At 39.1% G+C, this 27,523-nt stretch overlaps 1 protein-coding gene across 2 annotated transcripts in view; it reads left to right on the top strand.

The window, feature by feature from the left end:
* The window catches only part of CCDC146 (coiled-coil domain containing 146), a 115,312-nt gene that overhangs the window by 7,785 nt on the left and 80,004 nt on the right, over nucleotides 1-27,523 (top strand). For both annotated transcript variants that reach the window (XM_030307818.1, XM_030307816.1), the window contains exon 2: nucleotides 8,414-8,583. In XM_030307818.1, coding sequence (XP_030163678.1) covers nucleotides 8,425-8,583 — 159 coding nt within the window. In that variant the 5' untranslated portion in view covers nucleotides 8,414-8,424. The remainder of the gene's footprint in view (nucleotides 1-8,413; nucleotides 8,584-27,523) is intronic.

The following is a 27,523-nucleotide window of genomic DNA, read 5'->3' on the forward strand; positions in this document are numbered from 1 at the left end:
CTCTGCCTCTCTCTCTCTCTCTCTCTTTCTCTCAAAATTAAAATAAACATTAAAAAAATTTAACTATATATGGGAACAAAAGTACATAGTATAGCTAAAACATTTTTGAAAAAAGAACTAAGTTTGAGGACATATTCTACCTCCTTTTAAGACTTACTACAGAGCTATGATAATCAATACAATGTTGTATTGGTGTAAGAATAGACATAAATCAATGAGACAAAAGAGAGAACATAGAAATAAACTGATTTAATTTTTGAGAAAGATGCCATGATAATTCAATGGCAAAGATGCTTTTCCTAACAAATGGTGCTGGAACAACTGGATATCCATACGCCCCTCCTCTCCAAAAGAATATCAACCCTTCACACCACACAAAAAACTTGAAATAGACAAAAAATGCAAGTATACGAGCTAAACCTCTCAAAGATCCAGAAGAGAATATAGGGGAAAATCTTGTGATATTGAGTTTGGCAAAGATTTTATTTTTAACTTCTTCTTCCAATGTAAGGTAGAAAAATTGGCTTGGTAAATATTCTTCTAACCCTATAATGAATATAAGAACCTTTGCTTTTACAGGAAGGAAAGAAATTGAGTAAGGGATGCTGCCCAAGGGGAGGAAGACTGAAGTGGAGTTCCGCCCAGGGCCAGGGGAAGCCTGAGAACAGGAAGTACTTATGCAATGAAAAGGAGGCTCTGAAATTTCTAGACATGGGAGAAGGAACTTTGCCTACTTATGGTCTAAAGCTGGGCCTGCCCTAAGAGTTGACACATATTCTTTCAAGGACTTTAAAGGTTTTTTTTGTTTGCTCCCCTTCGCCCCCCACCACCCCCACCCTGCCGCAATACTCAGTATCCTACATAGTCTTTCTTTTCCTACATTAAAACATCTCATAGTGGGATTTGAAGGTTAGGCTTACCAGGACTCTTACACCAAATCTTAAGAAGTATTCTGGGACAAATTCATGCTAGAGAAGACCCAGATCACCTTGTCCAACCTATAGATTCCTAAACTATTTGATCCAGTCCTAGGCTGACCTCTGGTTATTTGATCCCTGTCAAAATCATTTAAGGCACATTACACATGAAAGCAGAAGAACCCAACAGTGGTGGGAGGGAGCTAACATGTATTGAGGAAAGCACAAACCATGATTAGAAGTTTGGAATTTTCAGCCCTGCCTCCATTCTCCTAAGAAGAAAGAAGGGCTGAAAATGGAATTAATGACTGATCATGCTGGGTCTGGGCTGAGATTTTGTTCCATTTAATCTTCACAACAACCCTTAAATCGTCTTGCAGTAAAGGAAATATCCACTTAGAGGATGAATATCTTGCCCAAGCTCACACAGGAAAGGGAAGAATGAAATTCAACCCTGAATTGATGAACTTCAGGCTATTCATTTCCATTACTCCATGTTGTCATCCTGGTAGACTAAGTTAAAGCCACTAATCCCAGTCTTTGATGAAATAACAGGAGGAGAAGGAAGAGGAGGAGGAGGAGGAGGACAAGAAGGAAGGGAGGAGCCAGGGCTGTTGCAGATGGGAAGCAGGGATAGCCCATACTAAATGAAGTTCTTTGCTAAGGAGAAAGACCCATCTAGATTCACAGTTCCTACAGACTAGGGTATGGGGGAGAGGAAAGGGGTAAATTAAAAGAGCAGGTTTGCAAGGCAATGGCCTAATTAGATAGGACATATTGACTGGTATTGTTATGAATGTGCTTTCAGATATGCTTCTAAAAATTCAAACAAAGGTGGAAGTAGATTTGAAAAACATGAACATTTTTATAGCAAAAGTAAGGAATGGCCTGCAATGTGAAGATTCTAGATCACACACAAATGTAGAATCTCTGCTTCACAGACCTTCTGAAACACTGTCAACTTCAGACCTATTTAAACATTCTAAACCTCCCACAGGATTTGGAGCTCAGTTTCTACTCACTACCAAGTTATTTGGAAACCATTAAGGGAACTGTGGGGGCCTCTCAGGCATCTTTGAATTTCTGAAGCCTGACTGGACTTGCAGAATGACTATAAATTATTGCAGATATAAGACCAGTGTTTCTTGCCACACTTTGTAGAGGTGAAAGCTTTCCTTTGGTTTGTAACTATAGCAACAAGTTCTATAGCTCATTGTTTTGCACAGCTCAGTCTTACCACCTCATGGACTGCCTAGTAACCACTGCTCTACAAGAACTAAGTTGTCTTTAATTGACTTACCTTATATTGGCCTGCTGTTTGCTAAAGGGATTTTAGCTTATACCTTTACAGGGATAGAAGTCAAACTGCATTAGCCAGTCTGATCCTTGATCCTGTTTTACATTACTGGAGGCCAAGAGGAAAGGGCTTTACCAAGGCCATGGCAAGAGGCCTATATGGTATAACAGAAAAGGGTAAGGGATTTGGAGCCAGCGGACATGAGTTTGAATAAATACTGCCATTTATGGCTGTGTGATCTTGGGCATATCACTTATATTCTGTGACCTTCAGTTTCCTCTTCTATAAAATGGAGATAATAATAGTTATGAACATGGTTGTCATAAGAATAAAGTGAAGTAATAAGGAAAGCTTTGCTTAAACTGTCAAGGGCTATATAAATGCTGTTATTAGTAAGTGCACAGGTGAGTGACCACCCAGCAGCAGTGCCCGCATGCTGGTGAGGGCAACCAGGAGCATATGATAGAGACAAGAATCATGTCTGTTTCTATGACAGTCTCCATGTGAATGGTGCTTCCCATCCTGACCCACTCAGAAATGAGTACTATGGAGCTCATCTTGACTGTGTGGGTTTCTGAGAAAAAGAAGAGAAAATGTAAGAAGTTTTAAAAAGAGGGTGAATAACTTTCCTTGGGTCTGTGTTTGGTGTTGGAGGGTTCAAAGGAAGGCAAAAGGACTAAGTGAAATGAGTTGGGAGAAGGCCTAGCGCTCTCAGCTTCCTTAACCTATAACAGAGTCTTTGGTTCTCTGTGCTCATGGGCAGTGAACAGGTTCCTCACTGGTTGCACATGCATATAATTTAAGATTTAACTATCTAATACTGTGAGCATGTACTTTAAAGCCTCAATAGGGGCTCCTGAATGCCTCAGTCAGTTGAGCATCCCACTTTGGCTCAGGTCATGATTTCACTGTTGTGAGTTTGAGCCCGCATTGGGCTCTGTGCTGACAGTTCAGAGCCTGGAGCCTGCTTCAGATTCTGTGTCTCCCTCTCTCTCCACCCCTCCCCCTGCTCACATTCTTTTTCTTTCTCTCTCTCTCTCAAAAATAAATAAACATTAAAAAATCTTAAAGCCTCAATATGCACTTGGAGCTTCCTCTCAAGAGTTTTCTTTTATGTGTATGTATGTTTTTAACCTACTTTGTTGCTTTGACACTTCAGTTATGAGGTAGATTTTATCTGTACATACTGATCTGCAGTGGTTTTATTTTTTTCTGTGCCAGATTGGGGTTTTTTTGCAAAGTTTTTTTTTCTTTTCCTTTTTTTTAGGAACAGAAAGAAGTTGTGGTTTGATTTGTTGGGCCTTTGAATGACAAAGCTTTTCTACCCCCCTTTTTAAAAACATGATCTGAAATCTGTCTATCTTTAAAAAAATGTTTCAAGTCGCATTTGTCTTTAATAATAATGTGCATTGTATAATTGTACATGAATAAAAGAGCTAGATGTGAATATGTGCAATAATTTTATCTGTTGCGTTTAGGACTCCCAAGCTGGTGGTGTCCTGTGGTGATGTTGTTGGATTAAATGGATCTGAGTGAACTGGAGGACACATATGGGACTGGCTGCCCCATGTTCTGAGCCTGTCATATGTGGACCAGTGGCCTCTCACAAAGGGCCTTCAGTGTTGACTTTTAGCCTTATCTCTAAAAGGGAATATGCATACAATCACAGAGAAACACTGATACAGCTTTAAATATACCACAATTTTTGTAACCCCATTTTACCATGTCTATGTTTTTAAATAAGTATAGTAAACTGAAACAAGCAAACAAAATAGGCATCCCAGACACCTCCCTTCCTCCAACAGGTATGGCTCTAAGTCACTGCAGAAACTGTCCTGTAACTCACCTCTAGCAATGCCCTGCTGGGGAAAGGAGCATGTGATCCTGTTTCCAGGGTGGACAGAAGAACTAAATTATGAAAAAGAATGCTCAGGTTCAGTGTAGGACCATATCGTTTTGGACTTTGCATTATATCCTGCTATTCTAAAATGAGAAAATCTTGTGCTGGTTCAGTGGTAAATAATATCAAACGCCAGTGTGGTTTCCTGCTGTATCTTTCTAGAAGTAAGCATTGCCCTTTTACCTTCCAAAACACACATCCTTGGTGTATCCTACCCCATTCCCTTGTGCATGTAATGTTTTTTGGCATGTGCTCCTTGTAACTGTCAAGAAAACTTTCCTTAAGAGTTCAAAATCAAAACACAAAATGATGATCACTTCTTTAGCTTTAGAGAAGAGGAAGCAGTGCTGTGTCTTACAAAACAAGGCATATCCTGCAATATTCATTACTTAATTACTCTTTGTGAAGCTTCCTATTTTGGCTTTATCTTTTAACCCTGAGACAAAGTGTGAATTATACAGGAGCTCAGTGTTCACCAGTCTTTTGCTTTTCTGTGTCGAAGATCACTACCTGTCTTCTCCCTTCTAGAAAGACCCACAAAACCACGTCCTCTCTTCCTCCTCAGACTCCTACGGCATAGCATGGTATTGCCTCGGCTTGGGTTCTCAGCATCTAACCTTCCAATCAGGCTTCCTCCCTGCACCATTTTGCCATTTTTCAGGAAATGGCGCCTGCTGGAAATGTGCAGCACATGGTTACCTTGCTTCTGCAGTCCATGCTTGCATAGCACCTGTTTCAGTTATATTTATTTTTACATTTATCTCTGATTCTCTGATTATTTTCTATCTTGCTCACCAGTCGCTGAGTGCCCCTGAGGCTAGACACCTGGTCTGGTTAAAGCTCACCAATGAATCTATCCCCTGCCCATAGCAAAGGGAGCTAACTCATAGCCACTAAATTGTCTCCTTGCCTTCAAATTCACGCCCTGTTTAAAACATTCCTCTTATTGTAGGGGCGCCTGGGTGGCTCAGTCAGTTAAGCTTCCGACTTCGGCTCAGGTCATGATCTCACCGTTCTTGAGTTTGAGCCGCACCTCGGGCTCTGTGCTGACAGCTTGCAGCCTGGAGCCTGCTTCAGACTCTGTGTCTCCCTCTCTCTCTCCCCCTCTCCCACTTGCACTCTGTCTCCCTCTCTCTCAAAAATAAATAAACATTAAAAAATTTAAAAAAAAACATTCCTCTTATTGTCACCAACATCTTTACAAACTCAGATAACTCCTCCATGCAAAAAAAAAAAAGTAATGGTTTTCCAACAACTATAGATTAAAATCTAAATTTCAGGCTTCAAGTTGCCTTTAAAGCCATATCTACCTTCCTACCAACATTGCTTTTTGTTTAGGCTTATTTTACCTTCCCTTGTATGATACAGAGTTAGCTACTCCCTTCTCTCTGTATTGTAAATTACTTGCCTTTTTGTAAATTCTTGATCTTCATAAAACAACTCAGTAAATATTTGCTTAATTGACTTATGTATTAGGGAGATATACGTCTCTAGAATTACTATACTGGATAGCTACGTTCCTCATACACCAGGAATTTAAGATGTTTTATAAATGTTCTCTTGGTTATATCTTGTAGACTGAGAATGTATTTTATTCTATTGTTTGATTTATGGCTGTCAATCATATTGCCAACAGCATGGTAATATTAATGTAATGGGCTTTGCAATCCTACATTAATGAATCCTTGAATATTTGTTTTCTCCGTTAAACTTTGCTATCTACTTAAGCCCTTTCCAACCTGTTATTTAATTAGATTAATTAGTGTTTTAGGTTTAAATTCATATGAGACTTTTGTATTTGTCTCTGTTGTGTTTTCTTACTTCCCTACTCACTCTCCCTTTTCTTCTCTAAAGGTCAAAGTTTGTCTGATAATGTGTATCAGAACTCTGTTATAGTGTCTTTTAGTTGCTTCCCTCTGTTTAATGTTTTACCTGCTTTAAAATATTTGGAATGTTTTCAAGATAATAGAGACTGAAAACTTCAGGAGACTGAGAAATCTGTACAAATTCAGCATAGTGCCCTTCTCTTGTTGCCTAGGTAAGCTTTACCATAGTTAAAGTGCAGTGGCTTTGAGAAGATTGCCTGAAATTAAGTTCAAATATATAATGTTTATTTTTGACAGAGAGAAAGAGAGTGCACGAGCTGGGGAGGGGCAGAAAGAGAGGGAGATAAAGGGTCTGAAGTGGGCTCTGTGCTGAAAGTGGAGAACCCAAGGTGGGGCTTGACCTCATGAACCATGAGATCATGACCTGAGCTGAAGTAGACACTTAATTGACTGAGCCGCCCAGGCACCCCTGAAATTAAGTTGTTTTTTTTTTTTTAACTTTTTTAATGTTCATTTTTGAGAGATAGAGACAGAGTGCAAGGGTGGGAGGGGCAGAGAGAGAGAGACAGAGACACAGAATCTGAAGCAGGCCCCAGGCTCTGAGCTGTCAGCACAGAGCCCACTGCGGGGCTGGAACTCAGAATGGTGAGATCATGACCTATACTGAAGTCAGACACTTAACCGACTAGCCGGATGCTTAACTGACTGAACCACCCAGGCAACCCTGAAATTAAGTTTTTAAAGTCAATGCCATCTTGATTATGAAAGTTCCAAGAGCTTTTAAATATATATTTTAAACAAATATATGTACTACACTGTGCAAAAAAAACTATGATAGCAGAAAACTGGAAACATCCCCTGTTTTTATAATGTGGGAATGATTTGAATAGCTATGGCACATCTTTGCAAAGTGTGCTGCGCAGCTCTGCAGTGGCCTGAGGGCTGTCTCTGCATGTTGTTATGGAGTTCTTTGGCTATATTATTAAGTCTAAGGGCCTAGGTTTTGCTTCAAAATAATATGGAGAGTGGAGGGGTAAGTGGAAGGGTTTGGATAAAACAAAAATTGCTCAGGATTCGATATGTACTGAAGCTGATTGATGGGCACTTGAGGATTCATTATACTGTTTTTGGTTTGAAATATTGTTACTTTCATTTTTATTTGAAATAAAGCTAAAATTCACAGGTATGGTCTAATGCTCTGAAGGAGATACTTTTCTGGGATGGTCATTAACATTTTTCATCCGTGAAATGATTGAATGTACATATTTTTGCTTATAAACATAAACACATCTAGATTATATAATCAAACCTTTTCAGCTCCTTGAAGATTTAAACAATAAACTGTAATTAATTGCCGAAATCAAAGCATTGTGATGCCTCAATAACAACAGGTTCTTTTAAAACACTGCTTTATGGCACTGAAAAAAAGTATGTGTGTATTAAAGGGCCCTGAACTTGGTTTAATGCTCTAGTGTCACCACCTTAATATCCTTAATTTTATTCTTGAGCTTCTGTTTTGTAAGTGAAGCCTGATGGGACAGTTGAGCACACAAGTAGCAGCAGAGATAGTCAAGGTGGTGGGGAATCGGCCCAAGCTGTGGCCATAGCAGGCAGTTCAGGTATTGAGCAATTAGCCTGTTGTGCAGGTGCACAGGTGTGTCCCTCAGGCAGTGTGGACCACCACAGTGTGTTGGCATTTATTTCCCCAAAACTAATTTGAGTTAACTTTTTGTTATATTTTAAGAGTGGAAGTTACAGGTATTTACCCAATCAATGAACAGTGATTGAGTGCCAACTCAAATAAAATTAAGTCTCTGCTCTCATGGAACTTACATTCTATTCATATCATTTTTCTCCAAGTAATGCAACAATAGCCTGCTTTTAAAAATTAGAATTATTGGGGCGCCTGGGTGGCTCAGTTGGTTAAGCGTCCGACTTCGGCTCAGGTCACAATCTCACAGTTCGTGGGTTCGAGCCCCGCGTCGGGCTCTGTACTGACAGCTCAGAGACTGGAGCTTGTTTCGGATTCTGTGTCTCCCTCTCTCTCTGCCCCTCCCCTGTTCACACTCTGTCTCTGTCTCAAAAATAAATAAACATTAAAAAAAATTAGAATTATTGATCTGAGATGCACCTGGGTAGCCAGAGCCTGGAGCCTGTTTCAGATTCTATGTCTCCCTCTCTCTATGCCCCTCCCCTGCTCACACTCTGTCTTTCTCTCTCTCTCAAAATAAATAAACACTTTTTTAATTAAAAAAAAAAAAAGAATTCTTGATTTGAATGTAGCAATGGAGTGTATCTTTACAACAAAATGGTCTTTATAATAATTTATCCATAGCCGACTTTCCTGACCTATAATTTCATTGGAGGCTAGCTTACTCCAGTTGACTTTTGCTTGCTTTTATTATTTTCCACCCATTTTACTTTATAAGCGATGACATCCCGAAATAGCTGAAAATGGAATGATTTATTTTAGAATTGTGAAAAATGGAAGACAGTACCACAGACACAGAACCAGAAGAGGAAGAGGAAAAAGATGAAAAGGATCAAGAGAACCCCGTTTATGCCATAGCACCCACAATTAACATCCAAGATGAACGGTTGGTTGATTTATCTACAACTCCAGCTTTCATTTGTCTGCACGAGGTATGTTTCTCTTTACGTATTACTATACTAAGACCTGAATCATTATCTACTTAAAATTCAGGTGAAGCTAATATTATTATCAAAATGGTTTATTACATGTCACCTGTAGGCAATATGTATCGTTTGAAGCACTTGAAAATAAAATAATCCCCACCCTCTCTTCCAAAGTCTTATCCTACAATCCTGGATGAACACGGTGGTGTAGGTTCTGACATTTTTATAGCATAATAAATATTTGCATATATGCGCTCAGTTAAGTACATTCCATAGGCTTGTAAATGAAATAAAAGGGGAAATTTCTTTCATTATTTAATACACTACATTTACTTCCATAAAATGAACATAAAAGATCTTGACATCCAATGATAGAAAAATACGCATTTACCTAACTAAATGTAGCTAGAGCAGTGGGCATTAAAATCCACTCTTTCCTATTAGCAGAGAAGCAAAAGGGGAAATAGGATTTTTGTCTGATTTTTGTCTGATTTTCTAACAAAAAAAAACCAAGATGAACATTTAGGAAATGCCTATATACAAGGAGAGGGTTTTTTTTTTTTTTTTTAAATAGTAACTGACTATATATGCAACTGTTACCTTGTCATGCTTGAGAACTCTACTTTAGAAAGTATTTTACAGAATATCTGAATTCTGGACATTAACCTTATGTGGATATAACTGAATAAAACATCTAAGTAAGTTGATAGTCGTAATAGAAATAAGCTTAGAAAGTCTTAGAACAAAATCAGAATTTATTCAAAACCAAGAAGCAAAACTAAATCCCACCCAAATATTTTGTAGGTGTAAATATTTCAAACAATAGCTGCCACCACTGTTGAGATTTTATTTTATATATACAAATGTCCTATCAGGAACACACAATGTCAACTTGTCTCATTATTGGTGGTATTAATTTGATCACTTGGTTAAGGTGGTGACTTCCATCAGTTTTCTCCTCAGTAAAGGTGTTGTTTTTCTGTTTGAAATTAGTAAGTACCTATGGGGAGATACTCTGAGTCTATTTAAGTATCCTACTCCTCCTAAAATCTTCACCTACTAGTTATATATTTCTTGATGATACTTGCCCAAATCAGTTATTATTATGATAGTTGCCAAATGATGATTGTCTACTTCCGTTATTCCTTCTACATTTATTAGTTGGCTTCCAACTGTAAGGAAGAACCTTCTCTTCTTTCTATCTACCTTTTCCCCATCTATCTCTATCTCTCTATCCATCTATCTATCTTTCTAGACCTATGAGTTCTTTTTCTTTTCAGTGGGTTATAATCCATTACTATCATTATTCATTTTGACACTTCAATTGTCCTAGATTTGGCCAGTATACACCTCTTCAAGAAGGCTCACTTGTCCTTTTGACATGATCCTATGATGCTTTGTGTAGTTCTTTACTTTCTGTTATAAGAATATGTTCCAGGCTCATCTTGCATTTTCTTTGCTCTAACCCTGGAATCAGCCATTTCTCAAAGATCCCTGGTTCCTTTCAGTGGAGAAAGATATATTTGCAAACTAAGATCTCAATGCTGGGTATGTCCATTGCTACTGGTCTGTCACTGCTTCTAAGTCCTCTCAGCAGACAGAGCTAGGCAATGGATGCGTGAATATATTTGTCTACAAACATACCTATTTCTATATCTATATTTACATATTTAAAACCATGAATCCACATCTCTAGTCTCAATATTTTTAAGTGACCAGGGTTCTCTGTTTCTGCTAAATCCATCATATGTCCAACTCTTTGCAATAGAATTTATACTTTTATACCACTACCCTTAATAATTCTATCAAATAAAATATAAGGCTAAACTAGAGTTTATTTCTACCAAAAGTTATGCTAATAATAAAAATTATGGTCAAGTTTTTTAAGGCACAGATAAATAATCATGAAAGATTTCTTTTGTACAGTCAAAGGAGAACTCAGGACAACCTCTCCTGCATGTTAGTCTGCAATATAACAATTAAATATCTCAATCTCTCAGCATACATGTATGCATAAATTATAGTTCTTAAACATTGGATATGACCAGCCCCTGATAAGGTGAATACCTTAAATTATAATGTCAAAGAACTGTCTTACCTACCCTTTTGAGTGGTGAAAAATTATATCAGTAATTAAATCAGTAATTTCATTGCATGACAACTGTTCCTCAAGCCAGCACAATCTTGCAGAATGGTTATTGGTTTCAAACAACTTTATTTCCATAAGAAGCACCACTAAAACTGTTCCTCTTGGCATCTATAGCTTTATTTGCTAATCATTTCAACACTCCTCTAAGATTTATGAGGCTCAACAAAATTTTTAACCTACTTTATATAAGCTTCCCTCCTTCAGTTATCTAAACAGAAGCCTTCTCTGCAGAATAGCAAGAGTTCAGATTGCAACTGAAAGAAAGCAGGCAGAAATTCACTTCCAAAGGTCCAGATGCTTGGCATCACATTGAAAGAACCAGAAGCTGCTTACAGTATTTATTGTTATTAATGCTAGTCACACAACTGGCCCACACTACTGAAATACACAGGGGTCATCATCTTGGTTAACATTGCCTGCAGAATACATTCAGGATGGTTTTCATGGCACTGAGTGATGTGGGTCCAAACTACTTGTGCAATCTAATAACTCACTTAGACTCTCATGATCTTCTGTTTATGCTGCACTCCTTCATAGGGACTCTCCCACATTCAGATGCCTAGGAAACTGGCACATACTCACAAAGCATGATGTAAGGTTACGGCTGTCCAGAAATATGCCTAGTCACATTATCTCTTGAAAGATTGTGCCATTCAAACGAAAAGAAATCAAATCAAATACTTGCATAGGCTGTACTTTGCAACCCCTGTGTCTGTTCCTACCTTTTAGGACCTTCTAGCTTAATGCCCATGTCCTTGGAGAAACTTTGCCAGCATTTTCTACAAACTCTCAACTATTACAGCATTTGTAGGCTACACCTGTCATGTGTTACTAGGTCTTTAACATATTTATTGAATACCTTCTCATCATGTAATATTTTGCATGGAAAATTTAGAATTCTCCACTGACATTGTGATTATATTAATCAATAAGACCTAACAGGGCAGGAACTACACTGTGTAAATTCAGATTTTGGGATGAAGATTCCAAGTGGCGCTTGGGAATTAAGCCACATGATTTCTGTCAGTAGACTGTGCGGGTTAATGCTAGACATCTGCTTCCCAACTCTGCCATCGCTGCCTATGTATGAAGCCTGACACGCCACAGACTTTCCTTGTCTTATCGAAAATTTGATGCTGCTCTATTTTACTTTTATTTTAAACATTTTTGTTATCCAAAAATATTTTTGTTATCATATACCATACATACAGTGATGCTCACAAATATTCAGTGTACAGCTTGGTTGAATGTTTACATAGTCCTATAAACAATGTGTTCAGAACCAAATTCATCATTCTTCGCCCAGTCCTAATTCTCCTCATGTATTCTCTTTGTCAGTTTGAGAGTTAAATACCTCTCTCAATATCTCTTGGATTTATCTGTTCTTCATTCTTGCGATGTTCCCACTCAGATCAAGATCAATGTTTCCTGCAACCGGGGGGCAGGGGGTGTCCCTTGAGCCTCTTGCCAGTCACCCTAGACGCCATAGGCATTCATAGGCATAAAGCATATCAAAGGTTACTATTCTGTAGAAGCTTAATTGGGGGGGGAGTTGAAATATTAAATATCAACAAAAGCAACATATCATTGTGAAACTGGAAGGTGCAATTAGAGTTACTAGAATTGAATGGAAGGAATAATCATTGTGGGAATGAGGTGATCTGGAAAAAGCTTTTTGGAGGAGTAGGACATGAGAGGGAACATTTCTGCCATATCCATGGTGTTCACTATGAACCCACTTTTCTGTCCTTAGGCTTTGCCCACACCCATACATGCACGTACTGGGAATATCTTTCCCAGATGACCCCAAGGCACCTTGAGCTAAACATGCTCAGAACTAAAGTCATTATTCTTCTCCCAAACCTAGTTTTCTTCCTGTATTCTATCAATTGGTTCTCTTAAACATCTATTAAATTTGTCTCTGTTCCATTCCTGCCATATCACCAATTAGAATGGCATTTCAGTGATCATGATAAGATGTAAGGAGACACTGAATCAAGGCAGGGGCAGTGGGGAAAAGGACAGAATATATATATAGGAGAGATATTAAGGAAGTAGAAAATGCTGGACTTAGTGTCTAAATAGATGGGGGGAGTGGAGTGAGAAAGAAGAAAAAGTCTGAACTGATGCTTGGATTTCTGATTTAGGAAAGTGGCTGGAATATGACATTCTAAGTGACAGAGAATTCAGAAGAAACAGGCCTGAAAGGAAAGTCCAATATGTGGGTCATGAACTTCCCAGGGAAGTTCTTGGGCTGGATATCTAGACATAACAGGTTCTCAATAGTATTCAGATTGCCTTCTGAAAAAATTGCACATTACTTTTTATGTATATTTAACGGCACCTTTTACCATGGCCATCGTTTAATTCCCTAGTCAGATGTTCAAAAGATACTTTCTCATTTGTTATACATTTTGTTCTCCTAAGACTCGTAACAGATTAAATAATCCTAGGAATTTTTAATAAAAAAGTTTCAAGTAGTTACTGAAAACATTGGTGATTTTCTGATGCTACCAAAGCTTCCTTCATTTTCTAGGCTTGACCCCCTATCGGTACTAAGGAGTTTCTTGAGATAATCTGTAATGAAATTTAAAATTTTTTCACGAATGAAAATGATCCCTATTTCTTTCATACATGAATTAATCAAGTAACTGCTTACAAAGATGAAAACATAAGATCCCCACACTCAAGGAACTTAGTCAACATAGTTTTAAGTGTGTAATTTAATTCTCATAGGGGTTCTATAAGGAGTAGGAATTTTAAGATATTATTTTTATCTTAAAGTTCTAAAAATGTTGACACTTGCTGGGTTGCACAACCAGACAGATGCAGAACCACAGAAGGAACGCTATCTCCTGTGTCCTACCTTAGCGCACATCTCATCTGATGACATTCTTCACTTGACATTCATACATTTAAACACTACTCTTTTAGGATTTTACAAATTGACTTTTCAAGTAAACTGTATATTAAAAGAAAAAATAAAGATAAATATTTAATGTTCTATTTAAATATTTCTCCTTAGCTTCCTTCTCCTTTTCTTAGTTATCACACTTTATTAATAGCTGTACACAGAGGATATGCATTAAAAAAAACTACTAAATTTCTTTTTTAAATCTTTCTACAAGTCTTGCTATTGTTGGCCTGTGTTCACTTTTCCTTTAGATATCCGGGCAGCCTTGCAAGAATAATTTTTCAAGATCTTTTTTTGGCTGTCAAGAAACTTTAAACAGACTGATAATTTATTAAATAATACAGATAGGTTCATGTTTCCCATAAAGTTTTTGGTTTTTGTTTTAGTCTGACAGTCAGGTGGAAATTTTGAAATCTTTCCAGTATGGAAAAAGACTTTGGGAGGTGCCTGGAATGCACTTAAACATTTGGGATATTGACATGGCTGATACCTATTTACAAAGATTAAAGGTTTATATGAGGATCGTAAGAATACAAGCCATATTCCACTTTGCAAAGTAGATTAACACCCTTAAATTCAATCAGCAAAATCGTACACTGCAGGAGTCCAGGGACACAGAAAAGAAAGTTCCATGTTAGGGGATCCTTATACTTGGCACTTTTATTAATTTTTTTATTAAATTTTTTTAATGTGTACTTTACTTTTGAGAGAGAGAGACAGAGTGTGAGCGGGTGAGGGGCAGAGAGAGAGGGAGACACAGAATCAGAAGCAGACTCCAGACTCTAAGCTGTCAGCACAGAGACCGACGCAGGGCTCGAACCCACCAACTGCAAAATCATGACCTGAGCTGAAGTCGGACGTTTAACCAACCAAGCCACCCAGGTGCCCCATCCTTGGCACTTTTAAAAATGAAAAACATGAAGATTGATTCTGGCCAGGAATCTGAGGTATTGTTGGAAAACTCTGCCATCTGAACAGGCTGTGATCAGTAGCAAGTGAGAGTCAGAAAAGAGTTGAAAATCGGGGACAAAAACAATCGGTAGCTCCTCTGCCTCCTTTTGGAGATTATTTTCCTTTACTCATTCTGAAAATCTTTATTGAGCATGGAGCACAGGCTAGACTTAGGGCTGGGAACCAGAGGAAAATGCCACAGCGGCCTTGCCCCAAGCAGCTCATCCGACCCTTCATCTGTGTGGTTAATTGTCCTTAATTTCCCTTTCTCTTTTTTGATTCTTTTACAGACATAATGAGGACCTAGCTTGTGTATGTGTGCCTGCTTGTGTTTATTTTTCATTATATGTTTAATAAAATTTGAATTACCTCTATTTTTCTTTGATTCTTTAGCTAAACTGTTGTAGCAAAGCGATTAAATATTAGAAATAATAATCTATATTCAGATGCTTGTTTTTTTAGTTGTCACTGCAAACGGATGTTGCTTTCTATTTTTTTAATATATTTATGTATTTTTGAGAGAGAGAGAGAGAGAGAGAGAGCGAGCGCACAAGCAAGGGAAGGACAGGGAGAGACGGAGACACAGAATCTGAAGCAGGCTCCAGGCTCTGAGCTGTCAGCACAGAGCCCGATGCGGGGCTCAAACTCATGAACCATGAGGTCATGACCTGAGCCAAAGTCAGACACTTAACTGACTGAGCCACCCAGGTGCCCCAGATGTTGCTTTTTAAAATAAGGATTAGGAAGAAATACTTAATGGTATAGTTTTCTCCTTTGAGAAAGGTCTTGAGAGATAAAGTAAGTTGGCTTTTGAAAGCTTGTGGCTCTCAGTAGAGAATGTGCATCTTGTGAAACAGTACCTTCAGAAACCCAAGAACTATTTGAATATACATTTGACTTTGAACAACATGGGGATCAGGGGTGCCAATCCTCCTGCACAGTTGAAAATCTACATATAGCTTGGCTCCCCCAAAATTTAACTACTAATAGCCTACTGCTGGCCTTACTAATGACATAGTTGATGAACACATATTTTGCATTATATGTATTATACACTGTATTCTTACAATAAAGTAAATTAGAGAAAAAGAATGTTATTAAGAAAATCATAAGGAAGAGAAAATACATTACAAGCACCTTACTGTGTTTATTGAAAAACTCCATGTGTAAGTGGACCCACACAGTTCAAACTGATATTACAGCATGTGACAGGATTTCTTTCCATTTTAAGACTCAATAATATTCCATTGTATGTATATACCACATTTTGTGTATCCATTCATCTGTCTATGGACACTTGGGTGATTTCCACCTCTTGGCTATTGTGAATAATGTTGCTATCAACAGGTGTACAAATATCTTTTCAAGATCCTCGCTTTCAATTCTTTTGAAGATATACCTACAAGTAGGATTGCCAGATCACGAATCCTGTGTTTTCTGATCTTGTTATCATTGCTAAAGTGCTCTCCATAGAGGCTGTAATCATTTATATTTCCAGAAACAATAAATGAATGTGTCTTTACTCACACCAGCACTGTGTGCTATCTAACTTTTCGACCTTTGTCACTCTGGGGCTGTCCCTAGTTATTTGGTACTTGGCATGGGGCAGGGGTAGGAGTGTGGGGGTGTAGTGATAAGGGAAAGTGTATAGTGGCCTGAATGTGAGAACCTAATAAGGAGCCAGTTGAGAGTGTGGACTCTGGATTGGCTGGTTTGCATTTGAAAGTATACCTCTGGAAGGAGGATTCCTCTCAAAGCGGGGGGAGGGGGACAATAAGGGAGGCAGGAGGCCAAGGCAAGGTGACTCAGGCATATTATCAGGTTGTCTAGAACAAGGTGTATCCGGCCAACATAGTCACATAGTGCAAATGTCAAAGCGGCAACTCTACAGAAGCTAGAAGCATGGATACTACAAAGACCCATTTGTACTTCCTTTTTTGTGAATTCTATTCACATTTTCTTTCCATTTTTCTGTTGTGTAGTTTTTTTTTTCTTATAGATTCATAGAAACTCTTTATACATTTAGAAAACAGGCCTTTGTGTGTAATATGCATTGCTAAAGTCTTTCAGTTTGTTGGGTTTCTTTTGAGTTAGCTTAAGGTGGTTTTTCTTTATGTGGAAATTTATTTATTTGGGTGGGAATTTATTTCTTAATGTGCTTTTCTTTTACAGCTTCAGATTCCATGTCATACTTTAAGAAGACCTTTGTTACTCTGAGATGATAAATTTGTTTCCTGTGTTTTCTCCTAGCATGTTGATAATTTGAGTCATCATATTTTAACCTTTGTTCCATCGGGCATTTATGGTGCCGTAAGGGCAAACAGAAAGGAGATGCCAGCAGCACGCTTAGAATCTAATGCCACGTCCAATGTCTTCTGAGGCAAAAGTTCTTTACATATCCCCAGCCCATCCATACCCAGCGGACGCAAACAGGTACACCAGGGTGCATCAGAGATACGAAACCAGGAGGTATAAGAATTACCTGACATCAAACCTCAGATTAAATGAATAGAGACTAGGGGCACGTGGGTGGCTCAGTTGGTTAAGTGTCTGCCTTCGGCTCAGGTCATGAGCTCATGGTTCCTGAGTTTCAGCCCTGCATGGGGCTAGTTGCTGTCAGTGCAGAGCCTACTTCGGATGCTCTGCCTCCCTCTCTTTCTCTGCCCCTTCCCTGCTGGTTCTCTCTCTCTCTCTCTCTCAAAAATAAATAAAAACATTTTTTAAAAAATTAAAAAAAAGAGAGACTATGCCATCTGAAAAGACTATGTCTAAGAATCAACAGGCTCAAAATATCTTAAATCTTAATGGCTTGGAAAAGAAAATCTCTGATCGGTGAGGGTGGGGGAATGGTTCCATAAAAATGGGTCTTTGTTCTAGCCGTGCATGTCCTAGCCATGCAACCTTGAGCAATTCAATCTGGTTCTCTGAGTCTCATTTTACACTAATAGTACATTTCTCAGCATATTAGCCTTCAGGGGTACCTCAGTGTCTACCCTGGTGGTAGACAGTTTTTTAAGCTGCTTCTGTCACTCGTTTCTAGTGGAAACCTTACACAGAAGCACACTATGTAAAGCAGATTTGGATGTAGGGATGCAGAGGGGAAGGATGCAGAGGGGAAGGTCCCTTTCACATCTCCTGTCACCACCGGCATCACTGGGGAAACCCCATGCTCTGTACAGATAGTTTGTGAGCTGAATAAAACTGAGTTCTCTCCCACCTTAAAATCCATCTCAGCACAGCCTAAAGGAAACACAGATCTGCCTCCAGAAAGCCTTGGAAAGCACTCTGATTGTACGGAACGCTCCTTGGAGAACAGAGGAGAGAGTTCCACGGCATGTCATGCAGCAAAACCTCCTAAAATTCCTCGTCACAGCACATGCCTCTCCCACACGCCTCTAAGCCCCTCTTTAAAAACTTCCCTAGAAATTGTTTCCCTACCCGCAAGCTGTTTTTTTTCCCCTCCCTGTCTCCACCCATCCTCTCCTTGATATCTTTGGTCATTTCATTATTTTGTAAAACAGTCTTCAGGGTTCCTTCCAATTTTCCTTCTCACCCCGTATCCCATTATCACCTCACAGACTCAGGCACAGAACTGAGCAATCAGGAGGTGGCAGGGGAGATAGTAGGTACTGTACTTAAATTTGAATTTTTCCTTCCCTTAGATTTTCTTGCCTAAGATTAAGTGTCACCTCCTTGACCATACAGGAAAATTCCTTTACAGTCTCCACCATTCCTTTCTTCTTTTTGTTACTGTCCCCGGTCACAGACCCCATGCTCCAGCCAAGTTAGACACATGATTGTTTTCTGAACTAGCTCGTGATTTTCCAGCCTGCTGATTGATGCCTTTGCTCATCCCATACCCAGCCCAGAAGTGGTCTCCTTCACATTTCTGGGCTTCATTGTTCTCATCTTTCAAGGAAAGCTCAGATCCTATCTTTTTCTTCAAGCATCCCTCTTCCTGACAAAGTGTCATCACTTTTGCTGCTGTCAGTTCCCTGGATAGTGCCTGTACCTTATCCCACTTACCATTTTCTTTCCTTAGGCTAGAATTATTAGTAGCCTTAGGAACATTGAAAGCAGGAAGCCTATGCTGTTTGTCTTGATATTCCTAGCAAACTCTTAATTAGCTTACCATCTTGTGTGTAGCCAAGTCATTTTCAAAGAATGAATATTCATAGTAACTAGTTAGAGCCTTCTACTAAAAAAACCCCACAAAACACACACACACACACACACACACACACACACACACACACACTACTGAATCACTATTTTACAAAGCAAACTTAAAGAGGAAATGTCTTCCAACTTTCTGAATGCATTTAACCACATCGAGTCTACCTAAAACTTCAGAGATTTAAATGTCTAAAGTTAGAAATACCATGCCAGGTTAGAATCGTCATGCATCTATATGAATTTTATTTTTGCTGGCTGAGCCCCCAAACAGATATGTAGTGGGGAGGCAATAATTTTCAAATATTTTTTTTGAAAACAAACCTGTCCTTTAAGTGAAATTTAAGGTGGACTCCCAAGATATGAAATTAAATCAGAACTATTTACTAGGCGAGCAGTGTTTCATACATCACACACTCTCCTGGTTTCTTCCTACCCTTGCTTTTTTTGGCATTCATGAACTATGTCTGCAGAACCTTAGGGACACAGTTTGAGAAGCTCTACTCTAGTTGTTCAACATGTTAAACACAACTCCATATTCATCATACAAATGTCAGTCTTCCTGTCCATCTTGCATAGCTACCCATGCTATGAGAGCCTCTGTAGATTTGCAATCGTTGACTTGATCAGATAAAGAGAAAATTTTTACTTGAATATAGAACAGAAATAGAATGTCACCATCACTAACACCATTCATTCGTAAGTGATGTTTACATTTTTAAAGAATTATTTTATGTAACAAATGAAAATAAGCACTTTGGCATTTACATGAGAGATCTTTTGGCTTCCAAAGAACTTACAAAGTGCTTTGTACTTAAGCAGAATGTTTTCATCAGTGAATTCTGCCATGTAACCATGGAAGTAAAATAGTGTTTGGAGAGCATAGAATATTTGTTTGGCCTTTTCTGTCAGAGTTGTTATAAATTCTGACTTCGCTGCAGGAAGAAAATAAATTTTAACTGCTAGGTTAAGTAGGGACATTAACACCCTTGAAAATGTATTAATTTTTTAAATATCTCCTGTCACCAGAATATTATGTAATTGTGTTGTTAAGATACAAAAAAAAAATATGCCTCACCTTAAATTGAGATTTAATTGGAATCATTTTCCACTTGAAAAATTCACATAGCAAGTCAGAGCAGGGGTGATACTGAAATTTACTTATGAGTGTACTTTACCATGGAATCACCATAGGTAATTTGTCATGGAAAATTAGCCCATTTCATGAGAAATATACCAAGAAAGCCAGGAAAGCTGAAAATGGGTAATGGTCTACAGATGATCAACAAGTTTTAGGGAACAGAGGTTGGTTTAATTGTTGGGCTTTTTTTTTCAGGGAAGACTTTAGTTAAGTGTAAAACATTACCTCCCTATTGCAACATTACTCACAGCAGAGAAAACATTGGAAATGCTCCAAGGAAAGTGTCCAGCACAAGACTGGCACTCGGCATGTGACAGCTGCTTATCATTATTAGAATTCAGAAGGAAGAATCTCTAAACAAAAATTAAAAAAGGTTACTTAATTAACTGGTAAAAATTTGATACTACAGTTACTGAATGGGAAATAAATGTAAGCAAACAGTTTCGTGGACCCGTCTTTGGATAAACTTGTACATGAGCACAAACTATTTGCTTCTTGCAGGAAATGAGAAAGCCAATTTCCAGAGATAGAAACTGAACAAGTTTTCAAATTCTGCATGATTCCCAAATAAGATGAGCCTTTGTATAAGGCCTTTTGTAAGAGAGAAGCAATTTGTCTTAAATGGCATCATACTTAATTACTTGAGAAAACTTTGAATGCTAGAGATTAGACTCAGATTTTGAGAGTTTATATAATTATTATTTAGAAAAAGTCTCATTCAAAATACTTTGATAAACATATAGCATCATGCTATACACATAGTAGGCAAATAATAAATATTTCTATTAAAATAATAAACATAAATGTAATATCAAGTATTTTAAGAGGCTAAGACAAAAAGGCTACTTATTTTTAAATATGATTTTTTTGGAAGCATTTATATTCTGAGAGGTATAGTGTGGGTTTCCTTCTGAAAATCGCTAATAAAATAATGCAGATCTTTTTGAGATACCTTGTGATGTCTAGGAAGATGCTGATCACAAGTTAGCTAGATCATTGTTTTCGTTTTGGTTTACCCCTGGGACTTTAGGTGAGCAAAAGTGCAGAGGCAGAATTGAATATGGACATGGGAACAGCAGGCTGCTGACCTGACAGCAGTTGTCAAGGAGTAAAAGGAGCAAAGGAGAAAGAGCCAGGCTATGGGCTTGTGGAGGAAAAGAGAGACAGGAAAGAAATATTCCAGTTCAAGGAATAACAGCAGCATGAATCCATAGAATTTGTTACAGGGGATTTAAAGAAAGCTATCTGAAGTTCTTTTATGTCAGTCTATTTTATTTTTTTAAGTTTATTTATTTATTTTGAGAGAGCTCAAGCGAGAGCAGGGAAGGGGAAGAGAAAGAGGGAGAGAGAAAGAATCCCAAGCAGGCTCTGTACTGTCAGTGCAGAGCCTGATGTGAGGCTCAAACTGATGAACCATGAGATCATGACCTGAGCTGAAATCAAGAGTCAGATGCTTAACTGAATGAGCCACCCAGGTGTCCCAATGTCAGTCTGTTTTAAATAGCATTGTTCAGGGGTGCCTGGGTGGCTCAGTCATTTAAGTGTCCGACTTCAGCTCAGGTCATGATCTCACGGTTTGTGGGTTCAAGCCCCGTGTCAGGCTCTGTGCTGACTGCTCAGAGCCTGCAGCCTGCTTCAGATTCTGTCTCTGGCTCTCTCTGCCCCTCCCCCACTTGTGCTCTGTCTCTCTGTCTCTAAAATAAACATTAAAAAAATTAAAATAAATAAATAAATAAATAGCATTGTTCAAAATATGGTAGCTATTGGCTCATGGTGATTTTTTTTTTTGTATTGACTTTTGACTCTATGAGCTGCATATCTATTTTATTTCAGTGGGCAGGTTTCCTTGCGTATTTTAGCATGTGTTACAAATAGCATACATAAGCCTGCATGTGTATCATACATGTTCATCAGTGTGTATATGTGTGCAAACACACACAAGGGGAACCTACCCATATACAGAGGACTACACTCATTTCCAGCTTGACCCAACATTAAGTAAAAATTGCCTGTCAGATTCATTTATAGCCATTCTAGTGTTAACACTTTGAAAGCCATTAGAAACAGAAGATTTTGGTTATTGCTAACTGGGATAACTTTTGGAAAATGTTTTTGAAAGAAACAAGCCTTGAGATCATTAATGTCTCTAAAATAAAGAGTAAGGATACCTGGGTGGCTCAGTCAGTTAAGTGTCTGACTTCGGCTCAGGTCATGATCTCACGATTCATGGGCTTCGAGCCCCGCATCAGGCTCTGTGCTGACAGCTCAGAGCCTGGAGCCTGCTTTGGATTCTGTGTCTCCCTCTCTTTTTGCCCCTCCTCTGCTCATGCTCTGCCCCTCTCTCTCTCAAAAGTAAATAATGAAAAAACAATTTTTAAATAAAGAGTAAAACCAGTCTCTGCTTAACTAAAGGTTTATAATCATAGCAAACTAGTACCCTAATGATTTAAAATGACCATACGTGATTACTCAGAGTTCAGCATTACACTGTTAACAAAGAACATTTTTGGTCTGTGGCCTAGTTCATAATTCTCTTGCTATATATATAAATATATATATATACATATATATATATATATACATATACATATATATATATACACACACACACACACATAAACACACCGTATCCTACATCACAGCACTCCAACTTCACAAGGTGCTGTGTCCCAGAAGATGCAGTATCTGAGACTTCAATAGGTGACCCTCCTCCCTTCTCTGTGAAGTGACAGCCTAAGTCACAAGCAATGATTTATAGAATACCATTTACAGAATACAGTATTCGCTTATAAGACATGTAGTAATTTGGGGCATATGGGTAGCTCAGTCAGTTAAGCATTTGACTCTTGATTTCAGCTCAGGTTATGATCTCACAGTTTGTGACTTTGAGCCCCTTGTCAGGCTCTGTGCTGACAGTGCAGAGCCTGCTTGGCACTCTCTCTCTCTCCCAATCTCTCTGCCCCTCCCTTGCTCTCTCTCTCTCTCTCTCTCTCTCAAAATAAATAAATAAACATTAAAAAAAAGACATCTAGTTTCTCAACAAAATACTGTTTCTGACAGAAGCAAGAAAAAGCACATCTAAATCTAAAATAATCTAAAGAAAGTTGTGATTCCAGTGGGAATAAATCTCTGCCCTCTCCATAAGGCAGCAGCCCTGTGACCTCTGAAAATGACCTAGTTCTAGGGTGGGCAGGGTGAGGGGAATGCAGCTGTGCTGGTTCCTCCTTATCTCCAACTTTTCTTCTGTGAAAGTCTTTGCTCCATGTACACTTAACTAGGTTATCTCATTGAGGCCCATGATTGCCTTACCATCTACATTCTCGTATTTCTAAATATAGACCTGCATTTCTGAACCCTAGATGTCTTCTCCGTACATCATGCTCTCAAAATGCCATCCGCTGGGATGGATTATCGATCTCTGAGCTTAGAATGTTCAAAACTGCTGATCGCCACCCCTCACCCCATGCCAGCTACCAGACACGTTCTCCCTGCAGCCTTCCCCACCTCAGTGAACAGCAGCTCCGTCCCTCACAGTTGCTCAGCCCAAAGTCCTGTCATTTTCTGTGATCCCTCTGATCTTTTCACCATCCACCCTCCCACCCCCTCTCACCGCCCCCCCACCCCCGCCCCCACCGATCTCTGGTCAGCAAATTCTGTCAGCTTTGCCTGCAGGACTTACTTCCCTGCAACCTCCGTGGTGCACATCTCTCTCCAAGATCATTGCAAACACTGTCAGATGACTGTTTGTGATTCAGTCATATTCTCCACTTAACAACCAGAGTGGCCCTTTTCAAAGTGGGTGAGATCATGTACCTCCTCTAGTCAAAACCCTTAGGGCTTTTACCTATGTGGAGGAAAAGGCAGAATTCTTACCATGACTTTTAAGGTCTAGATGGTCTGGCAGCTGCCACGCCACCCCAGCTCCCCAGCTCCTCTGATCTCATCTTCCAACCCCCCTCCGTCTTAGACTGTCTGCTTTTCCTACACTGGCCTCCTGGCGGACCCTAAAACAGGTCAAGCACCTTTGCACCTGATGCTCCTTTGGCCTGGATATCTTCTCCCAGCTGTCTGGCTCATTCTCTCATATCTTTAAGACTGTTCAAATGTCACCTCTTCAGGGAGGTCTCCCCAGACTGCCTATGTAAAATAGAATCCTTCCTCTCATACTCCTTATATCCCTTATCCTGTTTAATTTTTATGGCATTTTAATATATTGTTTATTTATTCATCTCCTCTGATAAGATATAAACTCCCTGACTACAGGGTTTTGGTAACTGATGTATCTCTGACTTTCTAAAACACATGGTATACACTCAGTAAATGCTTTTTTTTTTTTTAACGTTTATTTATTTTTGAGACAGAGAGAGACAGAGCATGAACGGGGGAGGGGCAGAGAGAGAGGGAGACACAGAACCGGAAGCAGGCTCCAGGCTCTGAGCCATCAGCCCAGAGCCCGACGCGGGGCTCGAACTCACGGACTGTGAGATCGTGACCTGAGCTGAAGTCAGATGCTTAACTGACTGAGCCACCCAGGTGCCCCAGTAAATGCTTATTTGAATGAATTACACCTGAATCCACTTCAACATTTCTATCTCCACAAGGCTTTACGTTCCAAGACATTTCTGGCTTCTTTTTTTAGTTAGCGTGAGCTGCTGTCGAAACTAGGTTTTCGTTAACTAATCAAATGAACTATTAGAAGCAAACACCTCTGCTCAAGCTAGCCCACAGAATCCAGAACTTCTGGTAAATATACCCATATCAATAGATCCGGTCTCATCTGAAATTCTGTTTTTTGCTTCCTTAGTCTAGCAACCTCAAAATCTGTCCCCACATGTATTCCCCAGCTTTCTGCTGATAAAAATTCACAAATTTGTATAAAGGCTTCTCCTCAAATTTGACATCATAATTTACATGAGAGCATGCCCTGGTTACAGGTCTGGGGAGGCTGAGGAGTGGGATGAAGGAGCCTCACGGAGAATAAGATCTCTCCCTCAGAAGAGAAAGCAACACTCTTGCAACAGGATGAGCCTCCTCAGTGTGGGGAGAGGGGCCACTTCAAGGAGCAAAGGTGGCTCATTCACATTTGGGAATTCAGGGGAGTGAGTTCTCCAAGTATACCCAATTTCCCTCATTTCTATTCTCACTTCCAACTCTTCCCAATCAGTAAACAAAAGAAACCTGGCATAAATACGATTCAGTAGACATTGCATTTTGGCAAGACACAGGATGAAATTAGTTGGGATTCAGCCAACTCTCTTGTCACCTCTGGAGAGAGGGAGGAGATTGGAATTAAAGGTGGTCTAGAAAGGGGTCTTTAGTCTCATTGTAATTTTTTTAAATTAAACCATTCATGAATTTGGTATGATTAAAATTAATTTCAAAATTATAATATGGTATAAGAAGTATGAAAAAAACACTTTTTTTTCTTTAGGAACACGGGTAGAACAATCATGGTCTGTTCTGGTACTGCCATGCGTGGTATGGACCCAGAGGCACGGTCCCAGAACCCCTTCTAAATTAGAGGTTTGCCAGTGTATGTATGTACCCAGTCTATAGTATATCTGATCCTCTCTTGCCAACTTTCCCCCTGGCTTCAACCACTTCTCACCTGTGTTCACAATCTCCCAAATCCTCAGATTTGACAGTATCTGCTACTTCCCCAGTTATAACTCCAGCTTCCTCAGACTACAGCTCTCTTTGGTAACATATTTATGAACCACTTTGAATAACAACACTGTCACAAATTGGCTTTACATCCTAGCCAAACAGATTGATTTCAAGGTAGAACCCAGACAATTGTTGAATAATGTACATATAATACGGAATATATAGGATGGTATAGGACCGAAGAAGAGGGGTACCAACCCTCTCCTAATGTTACCAGAACAGAATGCCCAAAAGAGGTAACTATTTAGGAGAAGGGAGAGGAGGATGGGGAGAAGGTGATACATATATATGTTCTAGGTGCTTCATATGTTATCCTCTCAATAACTCTATTGGGCAGATTCTACCGTTATCCATTTAAAAATTTTGTTTATTAAATGTTTTTATTTATTTTTGAGAGAGAGAGAGAGACAGAACAGTGGGGGAGGGGCAGAGAGAGAGGGAGATGCAGAATCTAAAGCAGGCTCCAGGCTCCAAGCTGTCAGCACAGAACTCAACATGGGGCTCGAACTCACCAACTGGGAGATCATGCCCTGAGCTGAGGTCAGATGCTTAACAATGGACTGAGCCACACAGGTGCCCCTACTGTTATCATTTTATAACTGAAAGAACCAAAGGACTGTGAGATTAAGTGCCCCGACTGTTATCCATTTTATAACTGAAAGAACCAAAGGACTGTGAGATTAAGTGACTGTGTTTGTGATCCCACAGCTTGCAGATGGTAGAGCTGAAATTCAAACCTAACAAGTCCAGCTTCTGAGTCCCTGCTCTAGATCACGAGCAGTAAGAAGACAAAACTCTGGTAGAGGATGGCCTTCTATCTAGACCAAGGGAACAGTATACACAGAATAATGAAAACTTCAGGGAATGTGGGGATTGTGTAAGAACAGGGGGTTTATTTGCTGGATTTATCATATAGGAAATGAGCAGTTGTTGGAAGGTTTTAAGCAGGGCAATAATATGATAACAACTGTATTTTTAAATAGTCTCTCTGACAGTGAAATGGAGGATGGGTTGGAATAGATGGAAACTGGATGCATGGGTTACTCTGAGAAAGCATCTGCATTATCCAAAGGAGTTGATGAGGGCTGAGCCAGCAGGAATGTTAATGATGGAAAAAGATGGAGCTAAATGCTGCAAAACAAAACGGAAACTTTTGTATTTCAAAGGTGTCAACAGTATGCTGGAGGGAAGTGAGATAATGGTCTTCCTGTTAATGAAATAGAACTCATTAAAGTCTTCAAAAAGAGTCAAAGGTAAAGTCTAGTTAGGTGAACATTATGCAACTTTTCAGACAAGAGTAAATATATAAATATTATTTTACTACCAATATTTAATGTTTCCATATTGCAGAAATAAATAGATGTGAAGATTAAATCTTTTATTTTATAGGGTGGTTAAAAGACATGAGACATAAACTTATTTATACATAAGAGAAAAGAAGAAGTCTAAATAAAAGCTTATCATGATGACATTACCCATCACTTTTACTTTTAAAACCTTTCCCTGGGTAGCCACTCAAAAATAAGGACCAGAAAATTTTGTTACTAGAGTATCTTTTATACTTTGTATATTTAAGCTCTTTATTGGACAGATGTGTCATTCATTCATTTGAAGCGTTACTGCCTATAGGAAAAATCTGATTTTTCTTCTTAGCAATGAGTGGATCAGTTTCACTTGGAATATCTTTTTTTTTTTAAGGACTTCGATTTTCACTTTATATTCTTTTTTTTTTTTAAGGTTTATGTATTTTTGAGAGAGAGAGAGAGAGAGAGCACAAGCAGGGGAGGGGCAGAGACAGAAAGGGAGACACAGAATCCAAAGCAGGTTCCAGGCTCTGAGCTGTCAGCACAGAGCCCGACACAGGGCTTGAACTCACGGACCAGGAGATCATGACCTGAGCAGAAGTCGGAGGCTCAACCAACTGAGCCACCGAGGTGCCCCTCAGTTGGAA

This window comes from Lynx canadensis, chromosome A2, assembly GCF_007474595.2.
Source record: "Lynx canadensis isolate LIC74 chromosome A2, mLynCan4.pri.v2, whole genome shotgun sequence".
Lineage (NCBI taxonomy): Eukaryota > Metazoa > Chordata > Mammalia > Carnivora > Felidae > Lynx > Lynx canadensis.